General features: G+C 35.8%; 1 protein-coding gene across 1 annotated transcript in view; it reads right to left on the reverse strand.

Moving 5' to 3' along the window:
• The window catches only part of LOC131875918 (uncharacterized), a 40,946-nt gene extending 19,673 nt beyond the window's left edge, over positions 1-21,273 (reverse strand). The window contains exon 1 of the mRNA XM_059220644.1: positions 20,995-21,273. Within this exon, the coding sequence (XP_059076627.1) occupies positions 20,995-21,273 (279 nt within the window). The remainder of the gene's footprint in view (positions 1-20,994) is intronic.
• Between the last annotated feature and the right edge of the window lie 219 nt (positions 21,274-21,492).

Consider the following 21,492-nt stretch of genomic DNA (forward strand, 5'->3'; position numbering starts at 1 on the left):
GAAGAGGAGATCACATACTACAACATACAACACACAACAAACAACAACATCTATACCTTTGCATATAAGGATACAAACATCCTTACAACAAGGTATTAGTACTTGTTTTACATTACAATCATTTACATTTACAGCATTTCTCATTTCTTGGTTAATTCCAAAACCAGGGTTTGACCTAAAGGCAAACCCCTAATCCCTAACCCCCTAACCGTCTTCGCTTTTCTGTGTGTAGGTTGCAGGTACGCGGCTGAAATTGAAGATCTGGAATCCTTGTGCAGAGACAAACAGATCCCCCTTCGTTTCGTGGATTTTTCGGAGGACCGTGTGCATGTCGGGCGCCATTGTCCCGTCAACTTTTGCTCAAATTTGCAGGACAGCGCCGTATCGACATTTTACTGCTAATTCCAGGTCCACAGCTTCATCCTATATCCCTATCTCTGTTTATAAGCGAATCTTTCTCACTTTTCATGCATTCCTAGCTTGATCATTCTATGCACATTCTTTACAAAAGAGGGTAGCCTTGCTGCCTTAACCCTTGAAACTCATTTAGAATCCAATCTTGCATTGTGTGGGATTGGATCTTGTGGGTTTCAACCCCTCTTTTGAATGTAAAGTCTCCCTAAGTGAAAACCGTCAATCCTAGTAACCTCCCTTCTCTCTCCTTGGAGTTGGAAGAGGGGAGAGCAACTAGGGTTCAATTATTTTCCGCTTTACAGGAATTAGAAAACATAGATATATAGAGTTATAAATGTTGTCCAATGTATATAAAATCCATGACTTCAAATGTTCCCAAACATATATGTAACTATAAAGTGTAAACAAAAACAAGTCTATGGCTCAGGCTTAGGCTCAGGCTCATCTATCTACCTCCTAGAAAGGCGTCTAAGGTAGGTCCTGGATGACTGAGTAGCCATAGTCTCTGCCTGTGATGTGCCAGTCTGAGTAGCCATAGGTGTTGTGCTTAATCGTGCTCTATCCTCCTCCTCTACCATAGCCATAGCCTCAGCCTCTCTGTCTGCTTGGTCAACCCACTCAAGGTCCTCATCAGTGAAGACTAGATCGGTGGACTCAATGAGCCAATCGGACTCGAGGTCAACTTCCTTTAGAGTGATCGTAGAGGAGTCAACGTCCAAAATCTGTCTGGTCGTAAGACGGGGGTTGTAATGAACAAAGACCAAATCATTCAACTTCTCCACAGACAATCTATTTCGCCTCTTTGAGCGCATGTGCTCGAACATGCTCCAGTTGCGCTCATATCCAGAAGCGCTACATGGCTGGCTCAATATGTGGATGGCAATTTTTTTGAAGGTTTGGGGTTGAAGGCCCAAACATTTGCCACCATCCATCTGAGATAAGAAAAAGAAAAAAACATTAGTCTCATTTCCAACTTTAAAGGTAGATTATAAAATGGAAAATTAAAATGCATAAGTCAGAAACTTTAGAATTTTCTACTTGGCTGCAATTTTGTCCGACCCTCTTTGCACAATTGGCTGGCAAAGATCGCCCCTATTGCATTATTAAATGCATCCATCTCAAGCAGTGTAGTTGTAGTATCAGTGCCTGTCCATTGTACTACTGAATATAGCCTGCTAAGAACCTCATAAAAGTGAATGCCAATGCCTTTTAGGGTTATAAGAAAGGGAAATGGCAAAAAAAATCATTAAAAAATGTTATGTTTTTTTTACTGCCCTTTTTTAAGTGATGTCTGTCGAGTCACGACCCTCGGACTCGGCGAGTCAAGGAGTGACTCGCTGACTCGGCGAGTTAGGTGAGTCATGCCCCCTAACCTGTTCGAGCCCAAGTCAGGGTCACCGTGACCCGGTAGGGGTCACCCGGCCCGCTGACTCGTGTGACTCGCGACGAGTCACGAAACTCTGATCAAGACAAACATGATGTGAAGAATCGAGAGTTTGTCATGCTTATCAAGTTATCCGTCAGAGATGATCAACTCTCTCAGGTGCCTTCAGGTAAAACAACTAAAGAGATTTGGGATCTATTGAAGGATCTTCATGAAACGTCTAATAAGAGTCGAGCTTTCTTTCTGAAGAATATGTTGTTTTCTATCATGATGGATGAAAAGACATCTATCTAGGTACATCTTACAAAGATCAAGGAGATCCGTGACCAGTTGGAAGCTATTGGTTGTACCATGGTGGAAGAGGATATGGTAGTGATCATGTTGAAAAGCCTTCCCTGATCTTATGAGCATTTCATTGACACGCTCAATATCTCTTCTACTAGTGGCGATCTGAAGTTTCCTGATCTTTGCACCAAGCTTCTACAACAAGATTGATGGAAGCAGCAGTTTGGTAGTAACAGTGTCAGTGCGGAACAAGCTTTTACTGCCAAGGACAAGGGCGAAGGTGAGTACGCACAACAGAAAGGGCAGCACAACTCTAAGGAGGGGTTCACACAGAGATTCACATGTCACTATTGTGGTGGACCTGGGCATATCCAGAAGTTTTGCAGAAAGAGGTTGGCTGATTAGAAGTCCAACTAGGGAGGGTCTCAGGAGCAAGTGCAAGCTCATGTTGCAGAGCATTTTGAAGAGGAGTCAGCCTTCTATGCTTTTTGATTTTGTCATCGGTTGGATTTTTTATTTTTCTCCACAAAAAATCATGGGAGGGTTTTACTTGATTTTTTCTTCAAAAATCAGGGAGTGTTGTTTTACCACATGATGTCTGCTATTTCGCCGCATGAGGTTTGTGTTTTACCACATGATGTCTGATGTTATGCCATGTGATGTATGATGTTATTGCATGTGATGTTTGGTGTCTTGCCACATGATGACTAGTGTTTTACTGCGTGATGTTTGGGGTTTTACCGCACGACATTTCAAGGTTTTTTTCACCATTTTTTCCACAAAAAATGATGATTTGTATCTTCAGTTTTGGAGGGTTTGCTGATTTTTCCTCAAAATCATGGTTTCAGGTTTCAATTTGGCTACCCAACATTAGGTTGGATGGATTCTGGTATTCTTGGTCGTTAGCACTTTTCAAATCTAGGGAGGGTCTCCACCGTAGCAGAATTTTCTTTTCGTTTGTGATCAAAAGACCTACAGTGTCTTTTGTAGGGTAGTTAGAAGATAGAATGACCATTAAGGGAGGGTATTAGAATATTTAATTATATTTTAGTCACCTATATTTAGTTCCTTGTTTAATGGTCATTTAGCTTTTTAGTTAATTAGCTTTTAAACTTTATTTAAGCGTTTAGCTTTTTCTTTTTAGTTAATTAGCTTTTAAGCTTTATTTAGCATTTAGCTTTTTAGTAGTTCACTTTAAACGACTTGTTCTTAATTTAGAATGTCGTCTTGTAATCTCTATATATATGCTTGTATATTGTTGAATAGATTATCCAATTATTTGAGCAATCAATTTTTCAATACTAGTTAGGAGTAGCCTATGGTGTATGATCGACTAGGGATTGTGTAGGATCAAGCACAAGTCTATGATGGCATTAATCCAACTTCTTCTACTTCCCTACAAAAGGTCGAGCCTTTCCAGTAGGAAATGGCACGGGGGACTAGTAAGTTCATGGTTAGGCAGAAAAGCACCCTGATGATACTTTTCCTCTTCACATAATGAAAAGACCACTTAAAATTCAAAAAGAGAATTCAGAAAACTGTATTCATTGAACCCTTCTTCTGTATTTATGATGTTACACTTTACTTGTTATGTTTAAATCATATGGAAATGTTTATATTTTTTCTAGTTTAATTTTTCTACTTTCAAAAAAAAGGATAAGGTTTTCAGATACACTGTTGCATTCTTAATAGATGTTAGTTGTTGTAAGTTTCCAATTGTTGAAATGTTGTTTATTTAAAGTTGCATAGTGAATGCTTGTTACATCAGGCCTGATTTGCATTGGTTTGCAAGGGTCAAACGAAGTGGAGAGAAGTGATTCATCACTTGCCGATTTACTTGGCATTCCATTCTCTTGTCGTGGATCAGACTTTCCCTTGGAAGTGTTCTATCATGGTCATGATCATCACCAAGCAAGGGAAATGTGAGGTAAAAGTCTGCTGATTTGCAAGGGTAGTGGAAGTGATATTCTTCATTAATTGCTTAACTTGCTACTTCATTCACTCTTGAATGTTAGATTGCACTTCTACTCAGGCGGCAAAGTGCCTATGCCTTCGGTCGCACATTGTCATGGACAGATGCAGTCATTGCCAAGGAGTGAAAATGCCTTAAGTTGCTGAACAAAGAAATTGCCCAAGATGATTAAATCGCACCTCCACATTCCAAGGGAAATGAAATCAGACTTGCTTGAAACTTGATTGAAAATTAAAATCCCTTAATTTGTTTATCTTGACCATCAGAGGCAATGAACCGTATTCAAGAGGTGTCCTAAGCAATTGGAGGAAGTGATGAAAATGTCTGAAGTCACCCTTCCAAGCAATTAAAGGAAATGACCAAAATGCTAGTTCGTGGACCTGACCTTCTATTGGAAGTGATTGATCTCATTCACGCTTGTTATTGTTTGAGCCTCTTAGCAACGTTCTTGGCAAAAAACAATGACCTCATTCAAAGCAATGCAATGCCTTAGTTCGCTGATTCAAAGGGATCAAAGGAAATCAAAAGCTTAGGTCACTGATTGGAGGGGGTAAAGGAAGTCATCTGACTATGGCAATTCTCACTGTCTTGATCAATTTGCTTCCAGCCTCATGATAATTTGAACTTCAGCTCTCTTATCCTTAGAATATTGACCTCTAAAACCCACTTGCCTTAGCCAAACTTGCATTTCTGATTTTGCAAGCAAAAGATGCAAGTCACTCATTTCCTAAGCCTCAAGAGCTGACCTCACTCCAACTCAAAGAAAGAGACTTGACTTAATTACCCCTTGCCACTTACACCTCTTACAAGCAAAGGCTAATAGCTAAAGACTCTACAGCTAATCTAGAAAGAAGAAAAAAGTGGGGGTCCCGATTTGCAATGGGGCTATGTGTGAAAACGTCACAACAATCTCCAAAGAATTAGATACTTGGTTTGGGTGCCAAGCACCACATGGCTGCATCTAGGTAATAGTTCTCTACACTTGAGTCATGTTCTACTAATGCTATTCATATTTGTGATGATTCAACAGTTGATGTTAAAGGGTTAGAAATTAGAATCAACTACATAGATGGTGGACAATTCAATGTTGTTCTTTGTGTACCTTCATTGCCATCCAACTTACTCTCCATCTACCAAATTACTCATATAGGTTCAGGAAAGCAAGTTACTTCAAACATAATCACCATTCAAGAGCTTGAAGATGATTCCCTTGTTGCCCTTTGAAAGGCAGAAAATAAGACACACTTGTATACTTTTCACACTTTGTGCCTAATTCACCTTCCAAGGTTCTTGTTACTAACTTGAATGATGTGGGTAAACCATAATTACAAGACACGGACTCAGCTCGAACTTGGCCAGCTGATTTTTGACCCAAACTCAGCCAAGACTCAACAAACTGAAAGTCCGTGAGATATAGAGATTTTAACAGATTTAAAGATTTTATCATGCATTCTACAATCTATAAACTTTAAAGACATAATAAACTAATCACACTTTGATCACATACACAAGTATTCATCGATTAAATGAGTAGAAAAGTGGATTTAACTGAAGGAAGCAACATTTTAAAATATATAAAATTATAATATTGTCAAATGTATTCAAAACTCATGAACTGTGAAATCCATGGCATCAAAAGTAAAACAAATATTGAAACTAAAAGTACAACTATAGCTAAAAGGAGCCTACATCACTCCTCCCACCATTCATAGTTGTACAATGAGTCCTCCATGGGCATCTATCAATGCTGCTCAATTTGTCTACTAGTTTTTGCTTCAATGCTATGCGATTTTTAGCTACAATCCTCTTTTTCCTCTTCCTTGTGCTTGGAAATGAAATGAATCTGATTTTAGACTCTTAGAGGTCATATACATCGAACAGGTTTACCTTTTTAATGTTTTTTTGTTTTAATTTTCTGAATTTCAAGCTTTCTTGCAATGATCTGATTTTCCCCATGGGACTTGCTAGGTTTGGCGAATTTAACCAAACTTGTGAAAAAATTACATCTACTCAGCCTAGGAGTTGCCAGATTGGGCAAATGTACGAAAAGTCTTGTAACATTGGAGTGAATTATGACATGAGTAATTTGGCCACCTAAATTACTATTGCCTTCAATACTTGAGCACTCACGAAATTGCTACAAGATTTCCTCTCATATCTTTCTCCAATGGTGTCTACCATGGTTGTGTCTTAAGCATGTATCCTAAAGAGCAATATGACAATGGTAAGGCAATGAGATCTTAAACAATTTGTAATGTCCCCTACTTGGAGTATACCTGTTTTTTTCCCAAAGTACAATTCCACAGCATAATTTGTTTTACAAATAATACTTCATAGCAAAGCATTTAATCCCTTATTGAATTTCAGAGTAAATGAACAATTAACATCAATGAAATGATGAATAACTACTACATTTTGAATCTAATCCATAATTTCTTTTCCAATAGCCAGTCATAGTAGAGATTGGAGTGAAGAGCATGTTAGGGCACCTGGAAAAACTATTCATCACAAGTAAGCCCAAGGGCATGCTCATACCCCCCTTGGCCGCATGAACTCCCGTCCATCCAACATGGGGTTGGTGTACTTAAATTGTGAGAACCTATACCACCTCTCCCTAATATGTTTCCTCGCTAACCCTACTCATGACTGCTATTTGCAAAAGAATATAGATTAAACCAAGAATTATATTAATATAAATAAATCCATGAATTCCCTTATTCTCTACTTAAACAATATATATGTATTCATTTTACATAACATATTTATATTTCTATGCGTACCAGTCTAAGTTAGAATTCTGCTATTAATTGCTGTCGATATAAATCTCTAATCTGATCTGATGAATGCAGATTGCAGATTATAATGATTCTCATCCTTTTTCCCCCCTTCCTTTAATTGAAGTCTCTCCTTAAGTAGCCTTCACTTTTTCCCAGATTGGTGTCTCCTCATAATGTTCTTTGCCCCTTAAAAATTCATTGCTGACAATCATAATGAAATCGCTACCTTAATCATTATCGAGATTGTTTCTTTTTAATAATGAGATTGCTAGTTTTATAAATAATGAGATCGCTGCTTCACAATATTTATATGTGCTGTTGTATACTGATCGCTGGGTGTGAATCATCCTATGCATTAGTGTAGGGTTAGTTTCTAACATCTGATAGGATAGAGTCAGTCTCGATCCAAATGGAATCAAGAAAATTGTGGAGTCTTAAATGGAAACTCTTTATTGATGATAGACCATACATAGAATAGCTATGCAGGGTGAAATGGTAATACAAAACAGAGATCTTATCATGTTAGGAATATGATTACTGAATCCTAATTGTTTGTGTGATAGCTGTACATTAATATTTATAAAGAAGCTTGACATAGTGGCAGATCACTGTGTGCAACCTGATTCTGCACTTCATTAGGTTACAATACTTGTTTTAACCTTCAACATGATCTCAATGATGTTTCACTATGCATGATAGTGGCTAGCAGATTTGGGGAAATGATAAGTACTATTGAGAGTTAGAAAATGGAGGAGCTTCCAGAACAAAGAGTATCATGTATAGATTATGACCAGACAGTGGACATATAATACCCTAAATAACGGTTATTCTACCATTATGCACTGCTCATGATTGGTCTACAGAGATGTTTAGGTTTCTGGCCCCATAAGTGGTGAGATGATTATGTTTAAGTCAATAGTTAAGAGATCTTATAACAATTGGTGAGATAAATTTCTCAAAAATGTATAGAGGTTGTATCATTCAGGGAACATGAAAGATGTTTGATCTAATTTCATGTTGATATCTAAGACATGACTGAATTACTATCTGACTTTGAGACTAAGATGTCCTGCTATGAGGAGTCCAGATTGCACTAGGAACCTTGCACTACAAGAGTTTGGTAATGCCCAACCTTGCAGGTGATCATCAACCTTTATAAATCTGGAGACCCGCAAAACTGAAATATTTTGATGCTAGCCCTGACCTCAAATCTAATCTAGAGAATGAAAATTCCCCCTCAACCTATCTCAGCTTTCTGGAGCTCTCTTAGAACACAAGTCTCCAAGATGTGAAACTGAATGGTGATTGATGATGGCCCTTCTGCTGATTTAATGGTTGATGTAATACGAAACATGAAGTTGTTCCCTATTCTCTGCCTGTGTCTTGTTGCATATTTCCAGAATGGTTCCTGAGTTGATTTCTTTATGCTGATTCAAAACATCAATTGCAAATTTGATTTCATATTTAGATGATATTTAATATTATAAATTATAATAATGGCGATGATTTGTGATGAGAGAGAAGGCAGAGGGCTACAGTTTGTCAAAGTGATATCCTTCCTACTTATACAATAATAGTGCTCTAATTGGCTTCCTAGGACAGCATCCTACTGAATAAGGCTTTTATAGCTTGAGCTACATAAGCTAAAAACAACCATTCTTCATTAGAGGAGTAACCTCTCCCACAATTGGTGATTCTCCCATGTTCAATCTCTTAGCAGGGTTTGTTCCTCGAGACTTCTCTTAAGAGCTAGAAGCCATTTTGAAGATGCAAATCATGTATACAATCTCCTCTACTAACCATCTTGGAGTACCCTTGCACTTTGGAAACTTGTTGGGAATTAATGACAGATGTGCATGTCAAGCCTGAGTTGGCCTAGCAATTCGCTAATCTGCAGGTATACAAGTTTGTCTGTAATAAATCTCACTCCAATTTCGTCATATTTGTTCCATTTTATATAAACTTAAGTTCTTTGGTCTCCAGGAAATATCTCCTTATCATTGTCCTCTTCCAGATTGTAAATATATCATGTTGGCTAGGTGTGCACCTTCATCTTGGTTTGCATTCTCAGGAAATCACTCAAGATGAAGTATGGACTACAAGAAAACTGCTAAGTTGATCTTGCTTAATTCATTCTAGTTCGAACTTTGCTAGTAGTTTAGTCTGTAAAATTAGAAAGAGTTTGTCTTAGAGTTCACATTATTATCAGCTACAAACATTTTCTGTATCAAAATTCAGCTCATCATTAGCATATTTTAAATATACAGAAGAAATTTCACAGGATGGAAAGTATAGACACGAGTCTGCAGATGTGAAAATATCTATGCACCCTGTCCCCAAGACCAACCAAGCCCATAGGACTCTGCCAAGAATTATATTTGTTCAACATGAGGAAGGAATTATCAGATAAGTTGAGATTAAATGAATCTGCTTTCTCTTCACTGTAGCAACCGTGAATCCTATATTGGTTAAGTGTGATGAATTTCCACTGTGGGTAAGATAAAGAAACTAGCAACTTGAAAACAAGTTCGAGTATAAGAAAACCATCTACTGGTGAGTAAAGCTCATATATGTAACAAATGAGCCTGATAGATTCCTGAAGCTCATAGTCTTTCCTTTGAGCAAAGAAAAGACAAAGATCTTGAATGATAGTGTACCAAGAATTTACTGTCAAATGTAATCTTCCAAAAATCATGAAACAATGTCATGTCCCCAAATTATAAAAACCCAAATTTTGCCCTAATTCTTAATTGAAACAAGGTAGGGTTAGAGATACCTTTCCCTTTAATTCAGATTCTGCAAATAACTCAGGAATCACTCATAATCGTAATTCATAAAATAGATATACTAATTAGAAAGCAGAGATTGCTTAAATCATATTTGAAAAGGTTCAAAATTTGGAAGCCAAGATAGGATGACTCAATAGGGTGCCCTAGAGACTATCCCAGGGTCAAGGGCAAACCTTGTCCCCCTTGGCCTCATGTGGCTTGTGCCGTTCATATTGTGTAAACCAGAAATTAATGCAGCACATAAACAATTAAACAACCATACATTGAACAAATGAACACCAAGATTTTCTAAGTGGACAACCCAAACAGGGAAAAACCATGGTGAACACATACCCACAAAAATATATCCACTATGTATATCAGATTACAATGAAAAGAGTTCACTGCTCTGGACTTGCAAACCAAGGCTAACTGCTCTTGAGGCAAGATACAAAAGAGGACTTGCAAACCTGAAGCTAACTGCAATAGGGCAAGATACAAAAATGATATGAAAAGAAGGATCTCCTGATCATGAAGTTGTCCTTGAACTCTACATCAAGCAACCAACATCAGCACACACAACTCAAACCTCAACTGCCAACACTCTATCTCATATCTCTATCACAGTTTCAACACAACTTGCATATCATTCGAACACAACTCTTCTTCTCTGCTCTTCACCAAACCTCACTGACTATCTTCACATCACACATCTACACTCCACACCTCATCACTCACTCAACTCAATCACATTCATCCTTATATACAAGATAGATCATCAAAGCTTGAACCAAGTTGATTTGAACCAAAATAAACCCAAATGCGGTCAAAAATTGCAAGGTCGTAATTTTATGATGCTACAATTACCAGTTGTTGGCATTAAACAAAACCATTTATTGCATCATGTACATTTCACTCTTACTTTTTCTTATCCTCATAGCCTGGAAGTGTTACTTCCACCACCTTGAACAAATTAGGCTCTTGTGTCTTGTTGAATTCATCTAGAAGTTTAATTGCTTGATCAATCTCAAATTGATCTCTAACCACTGTTTTTTCCTTTTCTATGCTACTTAAATGATTTATAGCATTTCCCTTCATCAAAATATGATGTTGATGGGATATTGTTTTCATAAGATTATTTCTAAAGTTACAAACTATTCATGCTACCATGGATACTTCCTTTGTTCCATAATCAATGCCACAACTTTCACAATATATCTTTATTTTATGTTCTCCCTTTTCTTAAAATACTTTGAATAAGTTTCTCATTGAAAAAATCTTCCATTAAACTATTCACTTTCTGATTCCAAGATGCCAATACATCAAGATCAACAATTATAATTTGTTCCACTGACTCAAACCCATCTCTAAATCTTGGTTGTTTATACGCTCCTACCTCCACACTTTCTCTATTATGTTGAGGGTTTTGTGTACTTTACACTATATTTGACTCAAGTGTACCGACATTCATTATGTCATATTTCCTTGTAATGCCTATAAGTGTTGTTGTAGCTTTCCTTTTTTGTTCTTGCTTTATATTTAAAGGATTCCCAAACACACTAATAAAATTGAAAGGATGTTCAATGATTTCATCATCCACAATTTCATGATATTTTCAACAAGTGTACAACCTTTTCGACAAATGACTATGCCAACAATAGAATTTTCTTCACTAGTAACAATTACATATTATGTATCTACAATTGGATCCATCTGTACTTCAATTCACATGTACCTATCAGTTAGTTAATTAATGAATAAATTTATAATAAAATATTCAGAATTCTGGTTATAATATTACTACGAAATGATGTGTATGTTCATCCTGGTGCATCCATAAGTAAATGAAAAAATAAAGTCAAATTTACACATGAAGGGGTTAATTTGGAAATGAAGAAATTAAGAGTCAATGAAGGTGTTTCTTTTCCTTGGTACTTGCCTTGAGATAGTGTTTCTTTTTCTTTCTATTCCATTTGGGGTTACCAAGGCATGATTTATGAGATCTTTTGGTTTCAAATAAGTGTAAATCAACATTGGTTAAACTTGAAAAGAATGACATGGCTTCACATGGAACTGCAATTGCATTCCATAAGATTGTAAATCTCCATTTTGACAATAGAGTCTGTCATCCATGAGGCCACAAAAAGAATAGAACAAAGATTTCATTGAAGCTCGATGAGTTTATTTTCTACCAGAACTAAAAAGTAATTAATTGAATTCTCCAATTGTATCTATTTTTGCAGTCAAAGGTACAAAATGTAGTTTTGAACATAACAGGTGGCAGAAGGATGAGCAATGGATGATAGAGTCTTTATCCTTTTTAACAAAATGTCAGTGATGTGCAACAAACTAAAGATTTGGGCACACATTTTAGAAATAGATCCCAAAAAGCTATGTTTTGAAATTTGTTTCAATTGTTAGGATATGAAGGCTATAAAGCAGTGATTCCATCATCACGTCCATGTACACAAAATGACAAACTCCTTTGGTGTTAAGTGTTTGTGTGTATACATGAACAATCTTAGCGAATACTCAAAGGAGAAAATTGCCCACCTATTCAACAAAGGGAACATGCAAAAGAAGATGTATGTGATAAACATTTTAGGGACAAATTTCTGGGCTAATAGGCATGTACATGTTGGAATTGTTTATGAGAACCTGTTCTCCCCCATTGTCTAGATTTTGGGATATGTTCTTAATGCCTTTGTATTGTGAATTGCATAGTGGAGGAGGAGAATGCTGAAGGTGTCAAGACTACATTGGAGACCCTTGAGATTGTGCCATAGTCAAAGATCATGCTTTTCTTTATCTTGATGTAGAAGGTAGAAAGACCAAAATGACTAAAGCATGGAAGTTATTCAAAGTTGGGGTAGGCCAGAAATATAGCTTGGATGCATTTGAGGCCTTCATGAGTGATAAAGTGATAATGGTGATTTGTTCCCTCAAGAGATCATAGAAAGGTTGAAAGTGATTGGAAAGGGGATTGGTTATTTGTATCACTGATCCCCCCTATGTCCCCCCTCTTATCACTATTCTCCACTATGTCCCCATGTTGTCCCCCTTCTTAATATCTATGCACTTGTTTTCTATTTTTTAACATAGGCGACTTGCATCCTTATGGTAGTACTTATGTAAAAAAAATCCTTATAGTTTTCTAATATTTTTTGTTGTTGTTATAGTTTCTTTTACTCTATTTGAGGTCTCCTTACTCATGGTTATTCTTTCTAGTGTTTTTCTATTGGTAATATTAGATATTTTAAACTACAATCAATCTTCACTAGCTCTTGGTTATAGATCAGATGGTGGTTCGTCATGTGTTTTTCACCCTAGTTTACTATTTTTTTCACATACGAATTGACATTACTAAGTTAAAAAAAAATGAATGAGAATAATAGTTCAATGGAAGGGACAAGAATTTTTCTAAATACCTAATTAAGTATTGTTCCTCGGTCCTCTTCGACTGTAAATCTTTATAATGGCTTAAAGTTGTAGATTTCCATGAGGTTTCCTTCCACTTTGCAATGGAAGAGGTTTCCTAACCATGATAGACATGTGAGATCATTATAAGACTTTTTTGACTCCCACGACCCACCGATGATGACACATGTGGAAGTTGTTAGATTCTGTGAGAAGCAAGAATTGAGCCAAGATTTGATGTCAGTTGTAGATCACATGCAACTCCAAGAAATAGATGATCCAAGATCAAATAGCTGAATGAAGATAAATCTAATATAAGAGAAAAAAAATAGAGATAAAGAAGAGAACTTTGAGAAGGCTCTCACTGAGCTATTACTAAACTAGTGAAGGTGAGAGTATAGTGCTTATTATATAGAAAAATAAAAGCATATACATCAAAGGGGTGCATTAACTCCTATTCCCCATAAAAAGTGGGAGGTTTTACCTTCTTGATAAATGCCAAAAGTTGTGACATAACCTCCTTACATGAGGAAAAGAAAGGAGTTGAGAAAGTTGGCACATAAGGCCAAAAGAGGGTGAGAAACCCAACTACCCCATAACACACTTAGGAAATGATAAAATAGTGGTTATGAGAGGTGGCAAAACAAGATAAAAGAGGGTGTGTAACTCAATTACCCATGTGAGGTGGAGAGTTACACATGTAGTTGAAGTATTTCACAACGTGTCCTTATATTAACCACTCCTAATAACCTAAGAAAGCTTAAATAATATGTAGGAGAAATAAATATCCCCTAACATAAGGAAAAATAAAAAATGTACACTAACACCCCCCTTAAGAATAGCTTAGGTAGATGAAAAGATGGGTCCTAGAAAATGAGGCCATGTGAGGTACCCATGTGCATAAATATCCCACCAAAAAGAACAATCCCCCCATAAGAGGAATATACCCCTAAAATAGAGAGAGAAAGAATGAAGGAATAAGAAGCCCCTCTTGAAATAGACACCTATCACATCCTAAGAAAAGATCGCAAATGAAGGAACTTGCTTTCACCGAAGGGTTTTGTGAAGATTTATGCAGTCTTCTCTAATGTTGAACAATACTTAAGATCGATGATATCTTCCTAAATCAACTCACAAATGTAATGCATATATATCTCAATGTGTTTCATCCCTTGGTGATGAACTAGATTTCTTAAGATCTGTATAACACTTTGATTATCACAAAAGATGATGGTAGGATTTTTGATTGGAATACCAAACTTGGTGAGAATATTTTGAAGCCAAATAGCCTCAGTCGTGGCATTAACTACCCCTCGATACTCAATCGATGTTGATGAAAGAGCAAATGCAGACTAATTCTACTCAACCAAAAACTAGACTAGAACCAAGTGAGAAGCAATACCCTAAAGTAGACTTGTGATCCTGAGAGTCGCCTGTCCTATTTGAATCTGTATATCCCACCAAGTCAATATCCATTCCTGTTGCATACTAAATTCAATAATTTTGAGTACCCTGAATGTAGTGGAAGATCTGCTTAGTTGCTTTCCAATGTAGTCCATGTGGTTCTTGCATGAATCAAGAGACCATGCCTACAACATATGAAATGTTGGGTCTCGTATGAGTCAAGTAGATGAGACTCTCAACAAGTTGTTGGTATAAAGTGTCATCAACCAAAGGTGAAGAGAACTTAGCCTCCAATTTGATCCCTGACAAAAATGGAGTCGGTGTAGGCTTACAATCAGCCATACAAAATCTAGAGAGCATATCAAGTGCATAGTTGGATTGTCAAAGGAAGATACCTAAATATGACCGAGTAATCTCAATCCCCAAGAAGTAATGAAAAAGAACCAAGTATGACATCAAAAATCTATCATGTAGAGTAGTTTTCACTACCTTGATGGTGGATGAATGTCTCCCTATGATCAACAAGTCATCAACATAGAGAACTAGAAATGTGAGAGTTTCATCCTACTATAGAATATAAAAATTTAAATCAGAATAGCATTGAGTGAAACCAACTATCAGAAGGAATGATTACAGGTCATAGATCACATGCAACTATAAGCAATAGATGGTCGAAGATTAAAATAGCTGAATGAAGATAAATCTGATATGAGAGAAAAAAATAGAGACAAAGAAGAGAATTTTGAGAAGACTCTCACTGAGCTATCACTAAACTAGTGAATGTGAGAGTATAGTACTTATTATAGAGAAAAATCATAACACATAATTCCAATGGGTGCATTAACTCCTATTATCCATAAAAAGTGGGAGGTTTTACCTTCTTCGTAAATGCCAAAACATGTGGCATAACCTCCTTACATGAGGATAGGAAAGGAGTTGAGAAAGTTGGTACATAAGGCCAAAAGAGGGTGAGAAACCCAACTACCCCATAACACACTTAAGAAATGATAAAATAGTGGCTATGAGAGGTGGTAAAACAAGCCAAAAGAAGGTGTGTAACTCAACTACCCATGTGAGGTGGAGAGTTACACAAGTAGTTGAAGTATTTTATCACTTGTCCTCATATTAACCACTCCTAATAACCCAAGAAAGCTTAAATAATATGTGTAGAAAAAATAAATACCTCCTAAAATAAGGAAAAATAAAAAACCTACACTAATAGAAGTCTTATGTCCAACCCCTACTTCTGACATTTGACGAATAAAAATACCTCTCAATATTCATATTCAGGATAACAATTTATAAAACCCTTATATCCTTGATATATCTACAATATATTGCTTCAAATTTTCAAGATATTAAACCCCCTAATATAAATGTGTGTGATATCATATTGCCTAGTAGATGAAGCTCTTGTGCTGAAATGGGGGCATGCCTAGCATAAACATGGCCACTCAGATGCATTGACGCTGATGATTTGTGTCCAGGACAAACAAAGTGAAGTTAAGTTATATTATGATTTTTAGGCTTATTTATGTACTCTTAAGCCTCAAACTACGGAAATAGTTTAACTTGTGATTTAATCAGCTAATTTTCTTGAAATTTTGGATTCTTGATGCTTATCAAGCACATGAAGGAAGTTATGGAGAAAAAGGTGACAAATCATGCAAGATAATAGACAATAATTCATTTTTATATTTCATTACAAAAATCATACCTCAATTGTAATACTAAGTATCTCAATCAATGGAAAAAAAAATTATATTGCACACAAGTATCTCATAAAGACATCTAATATTACAATGCCTCAAGTATTTAATTTGTACAAATATACAATTCAAATTTATATATATCCAAATAAGCTTGATATTATTAAAAAAACACATTTACATTCAATCCAATGAACCATCTGGATCCACTCTACTTGTTATCCTATCAAGTATTGTCTCATGGTCAAACTCATGAACATTTCATAGGTTCCTATTTAGTGGTCTACCCCCATATTTGTTCAAATGAACATTTGATGCCACCACAAGGTTGAAATAATGAAGAATCTTTTTATGTGTCTCAAATTCCTTGAACAACCACAAGTTAGACTTATTCATTGGGTACCTCCTAAGCCATGTACTAGTAATAACCATTGATCCTGTAGGGCATTCATGTTTTCTCCATCTACCTTAGGGCCATCCAATTTGTTCTTTTCCTCCACACAACAATACAAATAATAATATGTTCCTTTATCATTGTCTCCAGGTGCAATAACTACATAAACATGCGCTGCAATGATATGTGCAATCATGTACATGAATTTAGTGAACAAATATGATATTAAATTGAATTTGATTAAATATGTATGTAGATAATTTACCTAGTTGCACTAGATCTGACACACGGTCAAAGTCAATTGACACTTCAATTTGTATGAGTTACAATGCTATCGGGAGTCAATATGTCTCAAGTGGATTCAAGGTTCTTGTACACCATTCGTCGACCCACTCCTTCGACTCACACTCATTCCATGATTCATCTACACACGATGAACAAAATTACACCATATATTTCATATGTATACTCCACGAATCTACATTAGAGCTTCTAAAAGAGTGTACTTCACTCGATCTTGTCCATGTACAACAATCCTCATATTTTGGAATGTTAGTATCATCTATCAACCAAAAAAATCTATAAATTGTAGACTCAACTTGATTACTTGGATCCATTGAATCATTGCACCACTTGACAATAGATTTTGCATTTGTAAACTTTTCTTTATCTTTGTACTTTAATTCTTCTTGTGCTAAGGCTCTTTTCATGCATTCTCTAGCATTGCCATGCTCCCCCTTTCCATTCTTGGCCTCACAAAAATTCCACATATGTTGAACACCACTAATCTTATGCATTCTACCCAACTAATAAAACATCTTACAGTTCTTAAATTGTGATGCACAATTATTTGACCATATGATATGTTGACAAAATCAAATACCATAGCCAAATTAAGGTAGAACATCTGAAAGAAACCTTGTACAAACTTTGTAGAATGTGTGCAATCATCGTTGATATAGAAATGATACTCAATATATAAAAAAATGTCACCTTGAAATCGGGAACAATGAAATTTGGTTAGCAAGACATTTAAACTACTATTTTCGACTGTAAGATCGCAACAAGATTTTAACAATAAATATTGTCATGATTCTGGTTTCATCAACTCTTACATGTTTGCTTTTCTAAGTCCTTCTGGTTTTGGCTATAAACTTATTTCTGGTACTTGAAAATATATTGATTTTAATTCATGGTTTGTGGTTTCCTACTATAGGCTTTAGGCTAAGGAACACCTACAATGTGAAGATTGTCTAGGACCTTTGGCAAATGTTTAATTAAAAATACCCTTCCAATGATGACATCTAAAAGTTTCAACAACATCAACAAATATCTCGATGTGAGACAATTTGGACACATCTATTCTGGCTTCAAAATAGTAGTATGGATTGACTAACATGCATGTTAGTCATGTGTTTTACACCATCGATTTTGTAATAAACAGCTACAATTGACTAACACATCGCTATCACGTTGTATGAGAGGTTTGTTTTAGAGCCAAAATAGCTGCAGCCAGATAATTTCAGTGGGGCATCCCCACCCATAAAAACCTACCGACTAACAAGATTTCTATCTATAATAGAGTTTGTTTAATAACTGAGGTTGCAAACATGGACATGACAGCCTAAGTGATAGCGTAGACCAAGGAATGGGTTGAATCTCTTTTTGCTGCTATGTTGGACTTGCCTAAACCTAAAAAGCAAGAGCAAACTGAAAATAAAGCAGGAGAATCCTCTAAGACTGGAAAGCCTTCCAAACCTACTACTACAAAATACAAGGGTTAATTTGGAGAATCATCCAGGCCCTTTCCCACTGTATTCAAAGAGAAAAAGGTAGGATCTTCTAAGGCAAGAGAACCTGTTGAAGCAACTGCTATTAAGAGAAAAGGTACATATCTCTTAGGAGAGTCTAAGACCTATAAAAAGAAAGAGTAAAGAGGAGATTAGAACTTCATTTCTTCTTCAATAAAAAATTAACTTAAAATTGAACAAACATAATTATATATCACCATCACAATCATTATTAAAATCTAAATATAATTTCATTGCTAAGTGTTAAAAAAGTCATAAAATTTCAATTGTTTTTCAATTTTTTAAAATTTGAAAAATTATAAACATCCAAACTTTCATTTATGCTTCACTAAATGGATTGCAAAATACAAAGATGATATTTTACTTTAGTGTGTGTGGTTTAAGGCGAGTCGTTCATATCCTCTGCTAGTCACGCAGCATATGGAAAAATTATAACTTCCTAATGCACTCATGATTTTTTTTTTCCTTTCATGTTTTTAAGAATTTGACATTAAATTGAAATAAATGTAAAATTGAATGCACGAGCCCGATATTTCTTGGAGATGAGATGAAATTGCTCTTTAATAACATAAACTTGTTTAAACAAGTTTTAGTTGTGGATGGATTGTGAATAATAGTAAGATGCCAAAAATCTCATGTCGTATGAAGATGTAATGATGATATTTTATTTAGTCATTGAGGTGATACAATGATGCAGACTAGTTTGTGTTTGCTAGATATGTGTAAGGGAAGCATACCAATAGTGTTATAGTTAATTTCACACACTCACAAGTCTTTCGATGATTCTTTTTTTGGTGTCTTCATATGCGATTTAAATTCTTATAGTTATTGTTTTGGCTAATGATGCATGTCATTGGATCCATTAGCTCGCAAGGGTCAAAATGTGGTCATTTTAAAGTGTCATCCACTACCTACTTAAAGATGCCCCAATAACCGTGCACTACAAACACCTCAAAGATGGTCAATACTTATGCACATATGCCCCAGTAGTCATGCACTATGGGTACCAATAAAGTTGCACATCTCCTCCAACTAAAGTCCAAAAATTCTAACTACTTGGGATAAAGAGGGTGGCTATTCATACATGTGATATCTTTTTTTTATTTATCAACCAAGGTCTAATGTTGATTATATTAAATAAAAGAAGAAAGTACATATAACATAAGATTAACCAAGTACACGTGAAATTTTTTAATAGGCTTTTAGTTATCATTTTCTTGGTTTCTTTAAAGTTGGTAATTGGGAGGTTGGGTGACCAAGGGTAAACAGTAATAGAAACATGGGCAGTAGCTAGTGCTCTTACCCAAATAAGTTCGGTGATTGGATAACAAATTTGAGAGGGTTGGAGCACTTAGACCTCTCTACAATAATCTGAATGTGATATTCCATTATAATTAAAGGTGAAATTCCATTACAATTAACAAAACTACAAAATCTAAATTTTTTTTTTTTGCTTGGTAAAAGGCCGAAGCCATATTTTATTTAATAAATAAAATTACATTCTCCACTCAGTGTGGGCACCAGTAGGAAAGAGAGGAGAGGAGAAAACCTCCGGCCTTTCCTGGGACCTTAGGTCCAGTCAATAGTTAGTATTAAAATTCTACATCATTTATTGTGTTACATATTTTCCTTTACAATCCCTTCATTCTGGGCATAAAAGGCCCATCACAGGTAATTTCTATAATCTTCCTTGTCAAAATTTTCTTTCAATAGTCTTCCTTGTCAAAATTTTCTACCTTTATCCTATTTCATTGCCTTTTGACTCACTCTGTCACCTACAAGACAGATTCACAACACAATCCTGTTGCAAACCACTTCATTGAGTGTTAGTGCAAAAAAGGAAAGAACTATTATTATCTCAACAAGATTCTGTTATACTTTCCACTATTGTTATTGTAACCTAGGCTTCTTTTATATTGAGTCAGCACCAGGATCATACTGTTGACTATAATATGAAAGATTACCCAGGTTACAATAATATTTGTGAAATAAACACTGGTCATCAAGAGACTGATAATAATCCAAGCCATTTGTCATGTTATCCATGATTGTACCTTAACATTCTAATCATAGAAATCTCTTAATGCAAATGATATAACTAAAATTAAGCCAAATATGCAAGTGTTACAAAGATACTTCCTGTCTCTGCATCCTGAAGATAGATGTATGCGAGTGGCCTTAGGTCATAACTGTTTAGTCATTTCTGAGATGCTAATATAAGAAAACCAACATTAGAGTATATGCCTGACTGAAAGATAAATCCTGATTCTAAACTACACTATTTCAATATATATATGTCTTGTAAATGAAACCAAATCAGTGGCTTTGTCCTTATTTACCTATATTATAACAGAGCCATACGTTTCTGAGTATATGTCTTGTCCCAATCAACCCTTTTGTCAAAATGCATTCATAATCAGTTCTATGTGTAAAGTTTACTATCTATAGATCCTTCTTCCCTATGTATTAGAGTAATTATATCTACATACATAGAAAAATATGTTATGAAGATTTCCTTATTCATCATTATCATTTGTGGCTTCCATGCTAGAAGCCCGTGTCTCCTCAACCCCCATGTCGATGGGGTTTTGACTTGTAATGGGGTCCAACCCTCATCAATCATATAGCTTACCCACCAATCTCCTTTTGTCTCTTTTACCACACCAAGCCATTGTTTAAGGAATGTAACATTCCTTGTTATATCTAGTTGCCATTGCAGGAAGGATTTCTGGTCCTTGATGATAAGAATGGGCCTCTTAAAATCTATTTTGAGTGATTCTCCTTTGTCTATGGCTTCTGAAGCTCTAACGTAATCTTCTGGATAAGGGATACAAAGATTATCATCAACACATTTAATAGCCAACTCTAGATTAACCAGGTATTCGTTATTGAATATTAACCTGCACAATGAGATTGTGTCTGCCTTGTCTTCTTCCATTGTGAGTAATATGGCTGCAAACCCCGCAAGGATGTCACTGTTGACTCATTTCCTATGCTCTGTGTTCATAAGCTCATTTCCCAGAATCCTCTTGGTCGCATGAATGACCAAATCATCCTCTGACCTCACAATAACTGACCAACGTTTCTTAGATATCTCTCCCACAAAAGACATCTCACACTTTTTTGGGCATAAGCAAATACCAGAATCCATTGTTTA

This window comes from Cryptomeria japonica, chromosome 5, assembly GCF_030272615.1.
Source record: "Cryptomeria japonica chromosome 5, Sugi_1.0, whole genome shotgun sequence".
NCBI classification, from domain to species: Eukaryota; Viridiplantae; Streptophyta; class Pinopsida; order Cupressales; family Cupressaceae; genus Cryptomeria; species Cryptomeria japonica.